General features: G+C 34.8%; 1 protein-coding gene across 1 annotated transcript; it reads left to right on the top strand.

Moving 5' to 3' along the window:
- Positions 1-5443: 5443 nt before the first annotated feature.
- LOC113102956 (inositol hexakisphosphate and diphosphoinositol-pentakisphosphate kinase 2-like) lies at positions 5444-10532 on the top strand. Its single transcript, XM_026265892.1, has 5 exons — positions 5444-5570; positions 9246-9655; positions 9749-9941; positions 10240-10330; positions 10421-10532. The coding sequence occupies exons 2-5, from the start codon at positions 9500-9502 to the stop codon at positions 10515-10517; spliced, it is 537 nt and encodes a 178-aa protein (XP_026121677.1). The 5' UTR covers positions 5444-5570; positions 9246-9499; the 3' UTR covers positions 10518-10532.
- The last annotated feature ends 10471 nt before the right edge of the window (positions 10533-21003 follow it).

Raw genomic sequence — 21003 nt, 5'->3', positions numbered from 1 at the left:
TTGTATATTTTTTATTTGTATTAAATAAAAATAAAAACTATGAAAAATTACTGTCATTGAATCTGTCTTGGTTATTCATTTTCAATTTCATTTTCATTTAATTTTATTTTGCAGTTAGTTGGTTTGCATTTATGTTTGTTTCATCAAAGATAAATAATCAAAAAAATCTAACCAGTACCCATAATACCAGTATTTTAGATCGCTAATATTTTCTACCTATAGGTCTTTTTAATTAGGTTTTTAATTCAACGAAGAAACCAGAAGAGGTCATAGGGGTCATTGCTTTATTACGGTACTTTGTGTTTGTTAACAATTAGAGTAGTTCATATTATGAAATGTGCATAGTTTATCAGTCTTCATCATCTGTTGTGCATCAGTTCTGTGGAAATATCAGTCTTTGCTTAAGTTTCCTGTTTAGTACAGGTTTTATAGCTCTATTGTGGGCCTTTGGTGTGGTATATTTAGAGACACTGGTGAATCTTGCAAGAATCTCTCAACCAAATATCAGTCTACGTCTGATGGTGCTGGAATTTCACAGTTCAAAGTTTAAAGTGATGACTCGCCAACAGAAGCTGTTTTTCGCACGTTTTTGAAGTGTGAGATACACCTTTAAGACTCTCCTCTCCTTATGCAGTATGTGAAGAAACTTGCTTTGCTCAATAGGCAGTTAATGTCCTTTACACAGTTGATTATCTTGGCTACGCAACTCAACTATCGAGCATAAATTCAGTTTAACAATGGGATGGAATCCATCACCCATACTAAGATGGTAAGGAAATGTGAAATTATATTGTTTTAACCACTTAGACTGTCTTAGTAAACGTTACTTTCTACAGATATATCTACAATGTCTTGAGGAGGGACCTCCAATGAGCCAATACACCTCATTAAACGGGCAACATAAACAAAAAACCTGCAATATATTCACACGTGTGAACTATAAACCATGTGTGTAAAACAGAAATTTAATTACCAGGAAAACCATGGACGGCTCAAATGAAAACATATTGTGTCTGGTCACACAAGCCGTGCTTGTTATTTCTCATACTAGCACATTGTTGCTCTAGTTCGTACATTATGAATCAAACTAACAACCTTCGAAGTCTTACGAGTGACCACTGAGGTATATTTCAAAATATACATGAGAAGTCAGAGAATTGCAGGTATTGTCTGCTCTTAACGGTAAAAAGCTGACCCTTATGACATGCTTAGTTTATAACAGTTGTAGTTCAGTGAAGAGCTTGAATGAGGTGGAGGATGGGGTTCATTAGGGCCAGGATTTTACACGTCCCTGGATACTAGTTAACGTCATGAACCGGTAAAGCCATGACATCATCTAAATAGCAATATAAATAGTATATGTGTTGTACTGCATGTTTAAATGCTCTTAAATGTAATTATTCTTCAATAATTCTATGTAAAAGGAAAATTGCTTGAGTAGACAAGTAAAATGTTTGTAATAGTCAAGGTTTTAAATGTTGTTAAAATAAATAATTTATATTCAAACTTTTATACTCCACACTGGGGCTTATTTGATTAAAAGAAAAAGAGTGTAAAAACTCTAATATTGTAAAAATAGTAATTTGTTTTTGTTGAAACTATGATACAGTACCATTCAAAAATTTGGAAAATAAATTTTTTTTATTGTTTATTGTGTTTAAAAGTGACAGTAAAGAAATTAATAATCATTATATAATAATAATTAAATAATAATAATAATAATGATAATAAATAAATAAGTATTTTCTGTTAATCAAAAATCTTGAAAAAATATATCCGTTTCCACAAAACTACTGAGCAGCAAAGACTGTTCACAACATTGATATTCAAAGCAACACTATCTTACTTTTTCTGTTTTCAAAATTAACAAAATATATATAATGAGCGAGTAAATCATAAGTTCATCTACCAAAACGCCTTTTTGTCTTATCCCAAATAACTACGGTACATTTATTATAAGTGAGTATTTTTGGACTATTGTAGCCTGTTACCGCTGCGGAGTAACACCTTTTACATTCGTAATCGCCTTGGAGAAGTAGCTCCGGTTAGAATGTGTTCTTCCGCGGGCGCGTGCAGTTCTGTTAAATAACCGTTAGAGCGTTACTTTAAGATATGTACAAGATGTTATAATGTACATAAAAACGGTAATATAGAGTTATACATTATCGAATATAAATGTATGTAGAGAATCCAATAATTCTTTCGTGATTCTGATTCAGTGGGTCTCAGAATATAAGTTTAATACTAAAAGAGATTTCATTCAGACAGTGATGACAGTATTTCATTGTTCAAAGCAGGAGTCCTGCAACTTGTAATGTTTGCTCAAGTTCCTCTCTAAAATGAAAAAGAGAAACACGTATTCATCAGTGTACGTGTTGGATTGCTTATTTTTTCAGACCAGCGTGTGGATGGAATGGAAAACAGTAGTTTTCTTTGAGGTGACAATTTTCAAGCAAGTCAAGGACTGTTGATGCTTCATTTTTCATTTTCTGTCATGGGATAGAAACATTTTTAGTGGCTAATGCTCACAAATTACTGAAATATGGCATAGAACCTCTATGTCACAAAGGAGAGAAAAATTGGCTAATGACGTGACTAGAGCAGAATCATGCTTGATTGCCCTTGACATCAGTTACCGTATTTTGATGATCAAGATGTTCCTTGATGATTGCTTTACATATGATGGAGGTCCAGCAAAAAATAAATAAATAAATAGAGTAACACTGATATAAAGGACACAGTGTAAGAGAGGAAGTGCACTAAGAGCCCCCAAATTGGTCATATTTGAATCATGTCACAAATGGTAATATTAGACCTCAGCCAACCGCCAAACTTAAACATTTGTCTTTTTATGATTAATTCTTCCTCTTTGGGCAATCCTAGTGCCAATGTTTTGAGCCAGCCTATCTTCACATTAAGCTTCTGGCAAATGACACATGGAAACATGATTCATAGTGAACAAAAATATACTTGATGTCTGCTTCATGTCTTAATTTGGCCTTTCTACCTATGAAATGTTTAAAGACCATGTAATTGTTGATCAGTGTTCTGACATCTCTTGACATCTCAAGCAAAAAAAATGAGATCATATTTAAAATGATTAATTATTGTGTGTGTGTTGATTGGAAACAAGCGTAAATGTTCCAACACAGATTTCTTTCTCTGTATTTTGTGGTGAACTGAATCACATATGTGCTGTAGAGAGTCACACATAACTGATTGTCCTCTTTGACCCCAGCACAGGTCTCGAACCCAAACTCTCATCATCACCTCAATATGACGCAGGGCCTGAATTTGAACAAGCTTGCTTTGACTCACTTCCCATTTGACCTGCTCAACAGGGTATTGACACAGGTTTTCGGCGTCCGTTAAGGGGGGAAAGCAGCCTTTTTTACTGGGCTTCATTTAAATGAATGGAGGCATTATGGAGATGTCACAGCCACGGACCCCTACTGCTGTATATAAGCACTCAGTGACCAACTGACGGGTTACAGAGAGGTTATTTTTTTAACTTATCTATTCATTTAAATGTATACAGTGACATTTATGCAGCAAAAGTTCCAAAATTCCATGATTTAATAAGCTAACTGCTTAAGATTTACTGAGTTATTTAATTAATTGATTAATATTTTACTGTTGTTGATGTGTTATTTATTTTGTATTTATCTAATTGTTTATTTAAAAGCATTATTACAAATATTATGCAGATGATATATGGTTTATGGACATTTATGCTTACGGTAGCAGACCATAGTAATCTGCATAGTGTACTTGAATATTACAGCTATTAAAATAATCATTATTAAAGTACTATAGAGTCATATAGTTCTACATAATGTTTAAATACAATAGATTAAATATTGTTTTATATATATATATATATATATATATATATATATATATATATATATATATATATATATATATATATAAATTAATTCCTTAAGTAGTTTCTTTAGGAATTACACAGATAAGCAGTTTGTTTGTTTATAATAATAATTTTATTGTAGTGTGTCCTTTTTAAGAATTTTATTTTAATTTAATTATAAATTAATTTAATTTTGCCATTATAAATAAAATGTAGGTATAGTTCATATTTTTGAATATTTGTATTTATTTTTATAGTGGCATACTATTGTATTTGCATACTTTTTTTTATCTCATTGTAAAACTAAATATCCCACATTGCATTTAAATTGTACACAATACAATTAGTTGACATTTAAATATTGAATTATTTCTTTGGTGCATGTTTTTATTTTATTTTATTTCTTTAAGATAAAACAATAATTAGTCACTTTCTATTTTCTCTATTTTTAGCCTTTATTATCATTTTGGAACAAAATCTATTTTGAAAAGCATTTTAAAGACAAGCATAGAATGAAACCTAATACTTTTTGTATAAGGCCAATTCACCATGCACCATTGTAACTATAATTTTTCCAGAGAAAATACAATAGTTATGATACATTTTATGAGAATGTAACCTAATACTAGCTCAGTTTTATTATAAAATGCATAATTGCAGTATACCATGGCAATTTTAAGGGTGGGACTGACCTGTCAACATAATATTATACTCTTCTGACCACTTTACAGTTCACACGTCAGATTAACTGCAATAATAACTGTATCAAATGTGATAAATGAATTTCTAAGGCCTCTAAATTTTCAACATTATCATAACTGAATGAAAAACCTTTTGTAAACAATCTGCTTACATGCCTTCTGTTGTCTGATTGATAGTTTATACTTGATAATATGCATCAAGTAATCCTTTATAACTTATTAGCAAGGAAAAATAAAAATCCTGTCATCATTTTCTCATCCTCAGATTTCAACCCTGCAAAAGTTTATTTCTTCCATTGAACACAAAAGAAGATATATAAAAAAATATATATAAAAATTGATTTGATTATCCATTCATTTTTTAATGTAACTATCAATATGATATGAAGATTGTTTATTTGTACATTGCATAATAGTAAGCATTTAATTATCATGTCATGAGGTAAAGAGTGACAACTGATATTTATATGCATTTATGATCTTTTACATGCCTTAATATGCATTAAGTAGTCAGCAAATAGTGTTATAAAAATGTTTTTCATTTACATTACAAAGATCAGAATTCCATGCTTCTATCTGGCCATATAATACAACAACATATTGCATGTGTTTTTACTGCTTGTTGTGAGTGACTGTGAGCTCCATGTTCTCACAATATTGACCTTAAAATTGTGTTGTATATAATATAATGCAAAACATAAAACACATTTGATTTAGATTGTTAATAAGAAAACTGCTCTTTAAAAACGTCAGGCTTTAAAACAACATAAGGGTATGTTATGAATTACATAAATTTGCTATCTGGGTGAACTAACCCTTCAATACTAAAGGGACGTGTTACTTCGCCCGTCCGGTAGGCGGCAGTGTTCTGTGTGCAGTTTCCATGTCATGGATCACGAAAGACGGCGCTGCTCAAGGGTTCTGTGAAGGTAGTTCACGCGGAGCTCCAGTTAGTTTCACTCTGACAGCAGATGAGGAAGTCACACTCTGTCCGAGAACGAGTGAGTATCCTGCAGCGTGGACCGTGACATGTCGCAGTCATTTCTGTGTGTCGTTTATTGCTTTGTAAAGTGTGTGGTTGTAGCGTTAGTCTGCTGCGTGAGTTTAAACGAAGTCGGTTGAGTGATGCTTTGTTAGACTTGAGTCAACCGATTCGCCTGATGATACGATGAGAGGAGGATGTTGTATTCATAATGTTTTGCGCAATATAATATACCACTTTCTGCCTGTAGCTCAAATTTGTCTTCCTTATTTAGTCTTCATTGTGTTTTATTTGTGTTGCATTAGTGCACTGCACTCCCGCTCGACTTCTTTCAGCTGGTCCATCCTCCAGCAGCCTGGCATTTGGGCTCTGTGTGTCCTGGCCTCTAGGGACTACTTTTAAGGCAGTGCTACAATGCTGCCAGCAGTCTGACAGCTGCAGATGTGACTCTCCACAGTCTGACACACTTTCCTTAGATCATGCTCTACTTCTGTGACATGTTTGCTCATTGTGGTTAATTTGTGAGGTTAGTATGTGCCACATGCATGCTTGTGAAAGTGAAAAGTGGCTTAAAATGTTTACAACTCGCAATGTTGTGGTCCAAAGAAGCACATAAAGGGATAGTTTAAACAACACACACAGGCACACAGAGAGAGAATTGCTTCCTGTATGACTTAATTTTATTTTGTGGGATATTGAACATCATTCTGTTCATTTCTCCACAGAAGAAAGTAAGTCCTGTTGAGTTTGACTCGAGGGTGAGTAAATGATGGAAAACGTTTTTCTTTCTTTTTCTTCTGTGGACAGGCTTTTCACCATATGTTCCTAGTTTGATTCTACCTTCAACATTTTTTTTTTTATTAAGCAGTATAATGCTATAGTAATGATTTTTCACTATAGACTGGTGATGATTAACTTTCTAGTTAATTTTTTACCATTTTGGAACCACTTAGGCAGTTTTTATTATGTTTTATATTCTGCAAATGCAAGCTATTTTGATTGACTCAATTTTATCACTGTGCACATTATTAATTATTGTGTAATTATTAATAATTACTGTAAGGCATTCAGTTTAATACTTGCTCTTTCTTGCAATTAACTCTAAATAAATAAGCAATTACAGTTGTTAAAATGTTGAAAAATGAACTTTGGTTTGCAAAGTCATTTTACAATCAATAAATAAAAGAAAAAACAAGAATGCACGGCAAAAAAAATATGTCTTTAAATAAATTATTTTATTTTTCACAATGTTGTAAAATTTGGTTTGATTTATTTAAGTCTTTGGCATTTATCATATTGTTTTGTTTTGTTTTGTTTTTAAAAGGAAGAAAAAAGAAAACAGAAACATTTTAAAATTTTCAATAAATAAACAACTTTTTCAAAATATTGCGAAAATTTTATTTATTTGCTAAAACCTTTGACATTTGGCACATTTTTGTCAACAAAAACAAAGTAAATAAATAAAATAAGAATTATTTAAGAATCATATAGCCACGTTCTGTCATTGGTATTCAATTGCAAGGTTGTTGAGCTGCTCTTAACCGCTTTATCTTAATGATAATCATTTATGACAGAAATAACCTGATAAATAGTGGCAGTTCTCCCAATCATAATAAAAGCACTTCACAGGATATGATCTCAAAGGTCGTTGGCTCTCTCCTCTGGTGTCTGCTGGACTGCTACATTCATCTTCACAGGATCATGTTGGCACGTTGCTGATATGTACTGGACTCTGATGTGTTTCCTATGATGTCAGATGGAAATTGGCTCTTCGTTGCTCTGATTTGGAAATAGAAAAAAGTTCACCAAAAGATGTCGTCACTATTCAGTAGTCATGATAAATTTGGTCTAGTTGACTGACTTCTGTGGAAAAGCTGTTTACGCACACAGTGGAAGTCAATGGGGTCACACAACTTTAGACCCCATTGACTTTCACTGTATGAACAAAAACAGCTTTTCCATAGAATTTTTTTTATTTTTAATCTCTTACCTTTATGTCACACAGAATAAAGAAATGCTTTCAGGTTTGAAATTGGAAGAGTGAGCAAATGCTACTAAAATTCCAGCCCAGCAATGTCAACCAATGGAATGAGTTTAGGGAGGAGCTATTTTTTTCATTTTCGACCAATAGCAGATGAGGGCATGTTTAAAAGTCTTTTTTTTTCAGTTCCAGGAATGACTTCACATTTTACAAGGCTGTATGGACATAAACATAATGAAATCTGTCCACTTAAGGCTGAAAAATGAATAAACAGCTATAGACATTTACATAGTGCACGTTGAATCTTACATACTTGGACATACTTACTTTGGCATGTTTGCTTAACAAAGTCAAGATTGTGCAACACAGCAATCTTGCAGAAGAAGGCAATGACTTTGTGATCAGTGTGCGTTAAGATGTTCAAAAAACGTATTATCTTGCAAGGATATTGGACTCTGGTTGCTTTGTGGCTTTTTGTAAGTGATAGTAGCATTTATTTATGAGTTTGTTTATCTGTGTGTGTGTTTTTCCTGACCCTGGGTCGCTGTAGACGGCTTCCTCTCAACTTAATGTTCCCTGTCAACACATCCACAGCGTGATGAGTTATCTTTGGAAGCCATAGACCTCAGCATTTGATCCAAGTCTCACCCCTCCCCCAGAATGACCTCTGCCAGGGGCCCGTGGCTATTATTGGGCCCTTGATTACATGCAAACAGTTTGTAGTTTGTAGTATTCTTTCAAACCGAGAAACATATCGGATGAACCCATTGATTCTATATCTGGGTGGCTTGATGGGAGTTTATAGATTGTGTAAAAAGTAGCCCGGGGATAGTTTGGATTAAGCAGCAGTGCAGTGTTTGTTTAGAGGCATGGCTAGAATGACCTTGTATCAGCATGGGTATGGAAATGTGATATGGACCAGCATATATTTCCAACAGTGCATGCTTTCCCTAGCAGTCAGCATACTGGGAGACGTGGCTTAACTCTGGAAAATGTAGACCAAGTGTAACTGCAAGACTTGGTAAAATGTTGTAGAATTTTTATTAGTATTATTTGCATTATTTTAAAACATCTGGAAAATGAATGAATGTGGTACAAAATAGTGTTAGCACTTTATAATAAGGTTATAAATGTGTATATATATATATATATATATATATATATATATATATATAAACATAGTTAATGCAGTAGCTAACATTAAATAATGATCTGATATGCTAAGATAAAACTGCAAAGGTGCTTAATGATGCTCCATGCATACGTTACAATATTTTACACCATGGTTCAAATGTTTGTTATCGGTTATTCATTTTTTTTATAATAAATAAGTTTCTTATGCTTACTAAAGCTGCATTTATTTGATCAAAAATACAGTACAAACTTTAGTATTATTTAATATTATTGCAATTCAAAATAACTTTTTTTAATGTAATTTATGTAAATGTAATTTATTGTGGTAGTAAAGCTGATTTCTCAGCATCATTACTTCAGTCTTTAATGTCACATGATCCCTTAGAAATCATTCTGATAAGCTGAGTTGCTGCTCAAGAGTCAATATTTTTATATTAATAATACTTATTGATCAATTGAAAGTTTGAAAGGACTGCGTTTGAAATCTTGTAGATGTCTGTACTGTCACTTTTGATGAATTGAATGCATACTTACATATTATTAATTCATAATATGTTGTCCATTGGCTCTTTATTGCAGGTAAGAACAGGACTGGGTTTGTGAGAGAAATTGATCTGGATTAACTCACAACATGTTCCTGGTTTTGGAAGGGTGACACCAAATCTTTAAGGAATAAACACCTCATAAGTTTCTAAGACAACTTTGGCATTAGGTCACTTCTGGACCCTCATCTGACTGGATTACGCACCTTATCTGCCTGATGTTTCCACCACTGAGCTTCAGCACGAGATGGTGTGCTGGGAACTTGGCTGTTTGACAGAGACTCGACAGAAATGTCGAAGTCAAGTGGACAGGGGATGTTCAACAGCGAACTTCCCCGGTTCCTGATTGGAAGTGAGGGTGGTGAGAGCAGAGAGCTGGGTGACACAGACATGAGGAAGATCTCAGGGGATTACGGAGAGGAGGAGGAGGAGGAGGATGAGGATCAGGTACAGAAAACTGTTCATGCATGACTCGAGTGAGCTTTCTTTTTTTTTTTTTTTTTTTGTAACTGATGCTCATGCAATATCTTCTTCTATCAGTCAGAGCGTCAGATTGTTGTGGGGATCTGCTCCATGATGAAGAAATCCAAATCCAAGCCAATGACTGAGATTCTGGAGAGGCTCTGTAAGTTTGAGTACATCACTGTGGTCATTTTTCCAGAGGAGGTTATACTCAACGAACCGGTGGAGAAGTGGCCGTTGTGTGACTGCCTCATTTCCTTCCATTCCAAAGGTATCCGACATCACACAGTTCACACGCAGTCAGCTTGAAATCTTGATGTGCCATATTGTCTCAGTATTATTATTAATGCTGTCCTTTAAAACAGAAATGAATTACAATTAAAAATCAAATACATTTTTTTTTGAATTGTGGTATTTTTTCTACAAATTTTGTATTTTTTATCAAATAAATGCATCCTCAGTAAGCATAAGAGAGAGTATTTAAAATAATAACAGAATTACATTTCAAAATCTGACAACCCCCAAAATTGGATGTAAACTGATGCAATATATTTTTTCTCATCTTGAAGGATTTGCCCTTGACAAAGCTGTAAGTTATGCCAAACTAAGAAACCCCCTCCTTATCAACGACCTCGATATGCAGTATTTCATTCAAGACAGGTGTGGTAAATTATTCTCTGAAATATTCTTGACAAGTAAACATTGTTATGAGAGTTGACTGGGACATACAGTATTTGCTCATGGCTTTAGGAGGGAAGTGTACAGGATTCTACAGGAAGAGGGCATTGACCTTCCTCGCTATGCAGTGTTGAACCGGGACCCCGACAGACCAGAGGGTAAAGATTAATACTGTGATCATAATTTAGATTTTTTCTGTGTGGCACTGTTCATTTGCAAGCGTGCAGCTCATGATCCTGTGTTTTCAGTGTTTTAGAGTGGCTCTGTGTTATTTTAGTGTCATTGATATGCTGTTATTGTTTTGTTAATATTTTTTTTATTAAAATATGTTTTTTTAAAATAGTAAAAGTTTTAGTTATTTTGTTGTTTTTGTCATTTTAATATTTTTCAAAAATGTTTGTCTGTTTATTAGATTTTAGTATTTATTTTTAGGTTATTTGGTTTTAATTATTTTAGCACTTCATCTTAAACAAAAAGAAAATGAGAAATGTTGCATTGGTTGCCTTAATAAAATAAGCTGTAAATAAGTGTTTTATGTTTAATTTTATTTTATTATTATTATAATTTTAGTTTTAGCTAATGAAAATACCATATTCACAAACTTGTAATGAGGAGCGCTTATAACCTGGCAACAAAAAAATAAATAAAATTAAAGCTGCAAGCAGCATTTTACCGGGGTTCAAGCACATTAAGGCATCTGAGGTGGTCAGAGCCAACCTGGATGCATGGATGACAGTTAAACACATCCAAAATGGAGAACAGGCTAACAGACAGACACACACACTGAAAGTAAATAATTAGACTAATATATTAATACTCTATAAGCATATGCACACACACACACACACACACACACACAAAGACACACATATACATGCACAAACATTTTGTTGCAGATATAGGTATTTGAAATAAGTGATAGGTGATAAACTTATTGCAAGTCTTCTCTTTTTAAGAGTTTAGATGTCATTTTGAGGTTAAACTGTAATCATAATGTGGCAAAATTTTAAAAACTGATATATCTGTATGAACAAAAATGGAAAACATTGACTCAATGAGATTTAAAATGTTATAACAGTTCATTTTTTAATGTTTTGGCATGAATTCATAAATCCTTTCAACAGTACTGTTCAACTTTACTGAATGAGCCCATTAGTGGTCTTCCGCTGCCATCTAGTGGTTATAAATTGCATTTACTCCAAGAACACAGTGTTTTTAAACATAACTGTTATAGTGTTATTTTTTTTTTTGCCCAATCTCTCTTAAATTTTGCATGCTTGTTTAGAATGAAATTATGCATTATTTTACACAGTTTTGATTATTTGTGGGCTTTCTGATTGTATTAATAGGCCTTTGTGTGCACTATGAAAAGAACATATTATGAAATGACTGGTTTATAGTTGCCCAAATGCAATTGTTCAACATGTTTTTGATAATTATTGACCTTCAGAGTCTAGAGAATTGTACTTCAGTGGTTTTATTGATTTTCATCTTAAACCGTATCACAAGTATGCCAAAGTAACTTTTTTAAATAATCTTGAATATTTAATTAACAGCTTTATTGACAACATTGGTCCCAGAGGCAAAGTTGTTCAGAATGAGGAGATTTATCATATGATATGAAGATTTAGTGTTTTTGAGTGAATATATGAACATTTTCAAACAATTTGAGGCCATTTACCATATAAATCTTGTGTTTTGAGACCTTTTCTACTGTTATAGCGCCACCTATGGTCTGATCTCCATGAAACTTTGCATGCTTGTTAAGAGTCACCTATTACATGATTTCAGTGAGTTTCATAAAGTTTTGAGTTTTCGTTTAGGTTTTATAGGCTTTGGGGTATGTTTGGCCACACCCCTTTTTCTATATTACCCCCTTACAGCTAACCAAAGGACAAAATTCAACATTTTTTTAATAATTATTGATCTACAGAGTCCACAGAATATTACTGCAGTGGTTTGGTTCCGATCGGACAAAAACCTAGGACTAGTTCGCAAAAGTAGGTTTTTAACATATTTGTGAATAACAATTGAACGATTTGATTGACAGCAATGGTTCTTGAGGCAAAGTTGTGCATTATGAGGAGATCTATCAAATGATATGCATATTGTGTTGATATGTGAAACACCACGTGATTACAGAGCCATAAAACTCGTTAGCGCCAACTAGTGGCCGATTTCTTTCAAAATTCTTACAGACCTTGAGGTTCATGAGTCGAACGTACCCAGCGAGTTTCGTTCCGATCAACATCCGTTAACCCTTTCAAATAGGTGCTTAAAATTGTTTGGCCAATGGCGGCCATGTTTTTTGAGATATGCAAATGTCCTCATAGGTACCTGTGCCCCTTCAGACCAAGACACTGCATACCAATTTTCAAGTCGATCGAGCCAACGGGTGCCTAGTTATAGCCATTTATGTGTTTTTTAAATCTTATTGCGCCCCCAAGTGGTAGAGATGCGCAATTTTTTTCATTTGACCAAAGATTGAGCTCATACATATGTATACCGAGTTTGGTGAAGATATCTCATTCCGTTCAAGAGTTATAGTCAAAATAGCATTTGGCTAACGTTAGCATAGACGATTTTTGGTGTACTGTTTCGCGTATGAATTGAAATTTCAACTTTTTTTTGATAATTATTGATATTGAGTGTCCAGGGAATATTTATGAAGTGGTTTGGTTCTGATTGGTTGAAAATCCTAGGACTAGTTCGCAAAAGTAGGTTTCGGATATAGCTCGATTTTGCGAGAAAACGGTGCGTCGTAGACCCCAAAAAGGCACTGTGCACTTTTGTTCGGGCTAACCCAAGGATTGCAACAATGCCATGTTTTTGAGTCTACGGCTAACGGTATACGATTTACGGCCAAAAATGTCCAAAATTTTAGTTTTTTGCGCTGTAGCGCCCCCGTTAGGCCGATTGGGCCGGTTCTTTGTATCTGAGTAGCGAGCAAGACTACTACAATCTGACCAAGTTTCAGCTCTCTAGGCCTTACGGTTTGGGCTGCACGTTCAGTTTTAAGGCGGAAGAATAATAATAATAATAATAATTAAAGCTGCAAGCAGCATTTACCGGGGTTCAAGCACATTAAGGCCTCTGAGGTGGTCTGAGCCATCCTGGATGCATGGATGACAGTTAAACACATCCAAAATGGAGAACAGGCTAACAGACAGACACACACACTGAAAGTAAATGATTAGACTAATATATGTATACTCTATAAGCATATGCACACACACACACACACACACACACACACACACACAGAAAGACACACATATACATGCACAAACATTTTGTTGCAGATATAGGTATTTGAAATAAGTGATAGGTGACAATAAACTTATTGCAAGTCTTCTCTTTTTAAGAGTTTAGATGTCATTTTCAGGTTAAACTGTAATCACAATGTGGCAAAATAGTAAAAACTGATATATCTGTAAGAACAAAATGGAAAACATTGACTCAATGAGATTTAAAATGTTATAACACTTACATTTTTAATGTTTTGGGATGAATTCATGAATCCTTTCAACAGTACTGTTCAACTTAACTGAATGAGCCCATTAGTGGTCTTCCACTGCCATCTAGAGGTTATAAATTGCATTTACTCAAGCAACACTGTTTTTAAACATAACTGTTATAGTGTTTTGGTTTTTTTTTGCCCAATCTCTCTTAAATTTTGCATGCTTGTTTAGAATGAAATTATGCATTGTTTTACACAGTTTTGATAATTTGTGGGCTTTCTGTTTGTATTAATAGGCCCTTGTGTACACTATGCAAATAACATATTATAAAATCACTGGTTTATAGTTGTCCAAATGCAATTGTTCAACATGTTTTTGATAATTATTGACCTTCAGAGTCTAGAGAATTGTACTTCAGTGGTTTTATTGATTTTCATCTGAAACCCTATCACTAGTATGCCAAAGTAACTTTTTTAAAATAATCTTGAATATTTAATTAACAGCTTTATTGACAACGTTGGTCCCAGAGGCAAAGTTGTTCAGAATGAGGAGATTTATCAAATGATATGAAGATTTAGTGTTTTTGAGTGAATATATGAGCATTTACAAACAATTTGAGGCCATTTACCATATAAATCTTGTGTTTTGAGACCTTTTCTACTGTTATAGCGCCACCTAAGGTCTGATCTCCATGAAACTTTGCATGCTTGTTAAGAGTCACCTGTTAAATGATTTCGCAGAGTTTCATAAAGTTTTGAGTTTTCGTTTAGGTTTTATAGGCTTTGGGGTATGTTTGGCCACACCCCGTTTCCTAAATTATCCCTTTACAGCTAACCAAAGGACAAAATTCAACATTTTTTTAATAATTATTGATCTAGAGAGTCCACAGAATATTACTGCAGTGGTTTGGTTCCGATCCGACAAAAAACCTAGGACTAGTTCGCAAAAGTAGGTTTTTAACATATTTGTGAATAACAATTGAACAATTTGATTGACAGCAATGGTTCTTGAGGCAAAGTTGTGCATTATGAGGAGATTTATCAAATGATATGCATATTGTGTTGATATGTGAAACACCACGTGATTACAGAGCCATAAAACTCGTTAGCGCCAACTAGTGGCCGATTTCTTTCAAAATTCTTACAGACCTTAAGGTTCATGAGTCGAACGTACCCAGCGAGTTTCGTTCCGATCAACATCCGTTAACCCTTTCAAATAGGTGCTTAAAATTATTTGGCCAATGGCGGCCATGTTTTTTTGAGATATGCAAATGTACTCATAGGTACTTGTGCCCCCTCAGACCAAGACACTGCATACCAATTTTCAAGTCGATCGAGGCAACGGTTGCCTAGTTATAGCAATTTATGTGTTTTTCCTATCTTATAGCGCCCCCAAGTGGCAGAGATGCGCAATTTTTTTTATTTGACCAAAGATTGAGCTCATACATATGTGTAACAAGTTTGGTGAAGATATCTCATTCCGTTCAAGAGTTATAGTCAAAATAGCATTTGGCTAACGTTAGCATAGACGCTTTTTGGTGTACTGTTTCGCGTAAGAATTGAAATTTCAACTTTTTTTTGATAATTACTGATATTGAGTGTCCAGGGAATATTTATGAAGTGGTTTGGTTCTGATTGGTTGAAAATCCTAGGACTAGTTCGCAAAAGTACGTTTCGGATATAGCTCGATTTTGCGAGAAAACGGTGCGCCGTAGACCCCAAAAAGGCGCCGTGCACTTTTGTTCGGGCTAACCCAAGGATTGCAACAATGCCATGTTTTTGAGTCTACGGCTAACGGTTTACGATTTACGGCCAAAAATGTCAAAATTTTTAGTTTTTTGCGCTGTAGCGCCCCCGTTAGGCCGATTGGGTCGAGACTCGGTATCTGACAAGAAGGCCGGACTACTACATTCTGACCAAATTTCAGCTTTCTAGGCCTTACGGTTTGGGCTGCACAAACAGTTTGAGTGGAGAATAATAATAATAATAATAATAATAATAATAATAATAATAATAATAATAATAAAAATCCTAACAAATACAATAGGGTTTCAGCACTGCGTGCTTGAACCCCTAAAAATCCTAACAATTACAATAGGGTTTCAGCACTGCGTGCTTGAACCCCTAATTAAAGCTGCAAGCAGCATTTACGGGGTTCAAGCACATTAAGGCCTCTGAGGTGGTCTGAGCCAACCTGGACGTATGGATGACAGTTAAACACATCCAAAACGGAGAATAGGCTGACAGACAGACACACGCACTGAAATTAAATGATTAAACTAGTTTTAAGAGTTTGGATGTCATTTTCAGGTTTCACTGTAATCATAATGTGGCAAAATTTTAAAAACTGGTAAGTCTGTATGAACAAAATGGAAAACTTTAACTCAGTGAGATTTAAAATGTTGTAACAGTGTTTTTTTTTTTTTTTTTTTGTTTAGGCATGAATTCATAAATCTTCTCAAAAGTACGGTTTCAATTTGCTGAATGAGCCCATTAGTGGTCTTCCGCTGCCATCTAGTGGTTGCATTTACTCAAACAACACTGTTTTTAAACATAACTGTTATAGTGTAAAGTTTTTTGCCCAATCTCTCTTAAATTTTGCATGCTTGTTTAGAATGAAATTAGGCTTTATTTTACACAGTTTTGATAGTTTGTGGGCTTTCTGTTTGTATAAATAGGCCTTTGTGTACACTGTGAAAAGAACATATTATACAATCACTGGTTTATAGTTGTCCAAATGCAATTTTTCAACATGTTTTTGATTATTATTGACCTTCAGAGTCTAGAGAATTGTACTTCAGTGGTTTTATTGATTTTCAGCTTAAAGCCTTGGACTACTTTGCCAAAGTAACTTTTTTAAATAATCTTCAATATTTAATTAACAGCTTTATTGACAACATTGGTCCCAAAAGTTGTTCAGAATGAGGAGATCTATCATATGATATGAAGATCTAGTGTTTATGTGAATATATGAGCATTTTCAGACAATTTGAGGCCATTTACCATATCAATCTTATGTTTTGAGACCTTTTCTACTGTCATAGCGCCACCTGTGGTCCGATCTCCATGAAAATTTGCATGCTTGTTAAGAGTCACCTGTTACATGTTTTCACCAAGTTTCATAAAGTTTTGAGTTTTCGTTTAGGTTTTATATGCTTTTGGGTATTTTGGTCATGCCCCTTTTCTAATTTAGCCAGTTAAAGCTAACCAAAGGACAAAATTCAACATTTTTTTGATAATTATTGATCTAGAGAGTCCAGAGAAAATTACTGCAGTGGTTTGGTTTCGATCGGGTAAAAAATCTGGGACTAGTTCGCAAAAGTAAGTTTTTAACATATTTGTGAATAACAATTGAACGATTTGATTGACATCTTCGCTCCTTGAGGCAAAGTTGTTCACAAAGAGGAGATCTATCATATGATATGAAGATCTAGTGTTTGTGTGAATGTATGAACATGTCCTACAAATTGTGATCATTTTCTATTGAAAATGTGTGTTTTTGAGGCTTTTTCAACTGTTATAGCGCCACCTATGATCCGATCTCCATGAAACTTTGCATGCTTGTTAAGAGTCACCTGATACATGATTCCACGAAGTTTCATAAAGTTTTGAGTTTTCGTTTAGGTTTTATAGGCTTTGGGGTATGTTTGGCCACACCCCTTTTACTAAATTACCCCTTTACAGCTAACCAAAGGACAAAATTCAAATTTTTTTGATAATTATAGATCTAGAGAGTCCACAGAATATTACTGCAGTGGTTTGGTTCCGATCGGACAAAAAACCTAGGACTAGTTCGTAAAAGTAGGTTTTTAACATATTTGTGAATAACATTTGAACGATTTGATTGACAGCAATGGTTCTTGAGGCAAAGTTGTGCATTATGAGGAGATCTATCAAATGATATGCATATTGTGTTGATAAGTGAAACACCACGTGATTACAGAGCCATAAAACTCGTTAGCGCCAACTAGTGGCCGATTTCTTTCAAAATTCTTACAGACCTTAAGGTTCATGAGTCGAACGTACCCAGCGAGTTTCGTTCCGATCAACATCCGTTAACCCTTTCAAATAGGTGCTTAAAATTGTTTGGCCAATGGCGGCCATGTTTTTTGAGATATGCAAATGTCCTCATAGGTACTTGTGCCCCTTCAGACAAAGACACTGCATACCAATTTTTAGGTCGATCGAGCCAACGGTAGCCTAGTTATAGCCATTTATGTGTTTTTTCTTTTTATAGCGCCCCCAAGTGGCAGAGGTGTGCAATTTTTTTTATTTGACCAAAGTTTTAGGTCTTACAAATGTGTAGCAAGTTTGGTTAAGATATCTTATTTCTTTCACGAGTTATAGCCTGTTGCGTAAAATTGCTCCTCGACTTTCGAACGTTTTGGCATCCCATTACGACAGCGAGTCGAAATTTCAACTTTTTTTGATAATTATTGATATTCCCTGGCCAGAGAACATTTCTGCAGTGGTTTGGTTCAGATTGGGCGAAAAACCTAGGACTAGTTCGCAAAAGTAGGTTTTGGACATACGTCAAATTTGCGAAAAAACGAGGCCTCCTAGACCCAAAATCAGAGTGACCGTTATTTTATTTCGCATGACCACGGATTCGGAAATGTAAATTTTTGGCTCTATGATAAGCGGTTTAGGAGTTATTAGCACTAACGCATTGTTGATCACTGTAGCGCCCCCTTTAGGCGATGGGCGAGCCTTTGGATCTGCAAGTAGGCCGGACTTCTACCATCTGACCAAGTTTCAGCTCTCTAGACCTCACGGTTTGGGCTGCACAATCAGTTTAGTGGACAATATAATTATAATAATAATAATTAAAGCTGCAAGCAGCATTTACCGGGGTTCAAGCACATTAAGGCTCTCTGAGGTGGTCTGAGCCAACCTGGATGTACGGATGACAGTTAAACACATCCAAAATGGAGAACAGGCTAACAGACAGACACACACACTGAAAGTAAATGATTGAGACTAATATTTTTATACTCTATAAGCATATGACACACAAACACACACACAAAGACACACATATCATGCACAAACATTTTGTGCAGATATAGGTATTTGAATAAGTGGAGTAGGTGACAATAAACTTATTGCAGTCTTCTCTTTTTAAGAGTTTAGATTCATTTAGGTAAACTGTAATCATAATGTGGCAAATTTAAAAAACTGATATATCTGTATGACAAAATGGAAAACATTGACTCAATGAGATTTAAAATGTTATAACAGTTCATTTTTTAATGTTTTGGCATGAATTCATGAATCCTTTCAACAGTACTGTTCAACTTTACTGAATGAGCCCATTAGTGGTCTTCCGCTGCCATCTAGTGGTTATAAATTGCATTTACTCCAACAACACTGTGTTTTTAAACATAACTGTTATAGTGTTTTTTTTTTTTTGCCCAATCTCTCTTAAATTTTGCATGCTTGTTTAGAATGAAATTATGCATTATTTTACACAGTTTTGATAATTTGTGGGCTTTCTGATTGTATTAATAGGCCTTTGTGTGCACTATGAAAAGAACATATTATAAAATTGACTGGTTTATAGTTGTCCAAATGCAATTGTTCAACATGTTTTTGATAATTATTGACCTTCAGAGTCTAGAGAATTGTACTTCAGTGGTTTTATTGATTTTCATCTTAAACCGTATCACAAGTATGCCAAAGTAACTTTTTTAAATAATCTTGAATATTTAATTAACAGCTTTATTGACAACATTGGTCCCAGAGGCAAAGTTGTTCAGAATGAGGAGATCTATCATATGATATGAAGATTTAGTGTTTTTGAGTGAATATATGAGCATTTTCAAACAATTTGAGGCCATTTACCATATAAATCTTGTGTTTTGAGACCTTTTCTACTGTTATAGCGCCACCTATGGTCTGATCTCCATGAAACTTTGCATGCTTGTTAAGAGTCACCTGTTACATGATTTCACTGAGTTTCATAAAGTTTTGAGTTTTCGTTTAGGTTTTATAGGCTTTGGGGTATGTTTGGCCACACCCCTTTTCTAAATTACCCGGTTACAGCTAACCAAAGGACAAAATTCAACATTTTTTTAATAATTATTGATCTAGAGAGTCCACAGAATATTACTGCAGTGGTTTGGTTCCGATCGGACAAAAAACCTAGGACTAGTTCGCAAAAGTAGGTTTTTAACATATTTGTGAATAACAATTGAACGATTTGATTGACAGCAATGGTTCTTGAGGCAAAGTTGTGCATTACGAGGAGATCTATCAAATGATATGCATATTGTGTTGATATGTGAAACACCACGTGATTACAGAGCCATAAAACTCGTTAGCGCCAACTAGTGGCCGATTTCTTTCAAAATTCTTACAGACCTTAAGGTTCATGAGTCGAACGTACCCAGCGAGTTTCGTTCCGATCAACATCCGTTAACCCTTTCAAATAGGTGCTTAAAATTTGTTTGGCCAATGGCGGCCATGTTTTTTGAGATATGCAAATGTCCTCATAGGTACTTGTGCCCCTTCAGACCAAGACACTGCATACCAATTTTCAAGTCGATCGAGCCAACGGTTGCCTAGTTATAGCAATTTATGTGTTTTTTCTATCTTATAGCGCCCCCAAGTGGCAGAGATGCGCAATTTTTTTGATTTGACCAAAGATTGAGCTCATACATATGTGTTACCGAGTTTGGTGAAGATATCTCATTCCGTTCAAGAGTTATAGTCAAAATAGCATTTGGCTAACGTTAGCATAGACGCTTTTTTGGCGTACTGTTTCGCGTAAGAATTGAAATTTCAACTTTTTTTTAATAATTATTGATATTGAGTGTCCAGGGAATATTTATGAAGTGGTTTGGTTCTGATTGGTTGAAAATCCTAGGACTAGTTCGCAAAAGTAGGTTTCGGATATAGCTCGATTTTGCGAGAAAACGGTGCGTCGTAGACCCCAAAAAGGCGCCGTGCACTTTTGTTCGGGCTAACCCAAGGATTGCAACAATGCCATGTTTTTGAGTCTACGGCTAACGGTATACGATTCACGGCCAAAAATGTCCAAAATTTTTGTTTTTGCGCTGTAGCGCCCCCGTTAGGCCGATTGGGCTGAGACTTTGATAAGTTCTCCCCAAATTGAGCTCTACGATCTGTCCAAATTTCAGCTCTCTAGGCCTTACGGTTTGGGCTGCACGTTCAGTTCTAGGGCAGGAAGAAT

The sequence above is a fragment of the Carassius auratus genome, unplaced genomic scaffold (genome assembly GCF_003368295.1).
Source record: "Carassius auratus strain Wakin unplaced genomic scaffold, ASM336829v1 scaf_tig00217780, whole genome shotgun sequence".
NCBI lineage: Eukaryota > Metazoa > Chordata > Actinopteri > Cypriniformes > Cyprinidae > Carassius > Carassius auratus.
The sequence above is the reverse complement of the archived record's forward strand: the minus strand, read 5'-3'. Positions and strand labels throughout refer to the sequence as shown.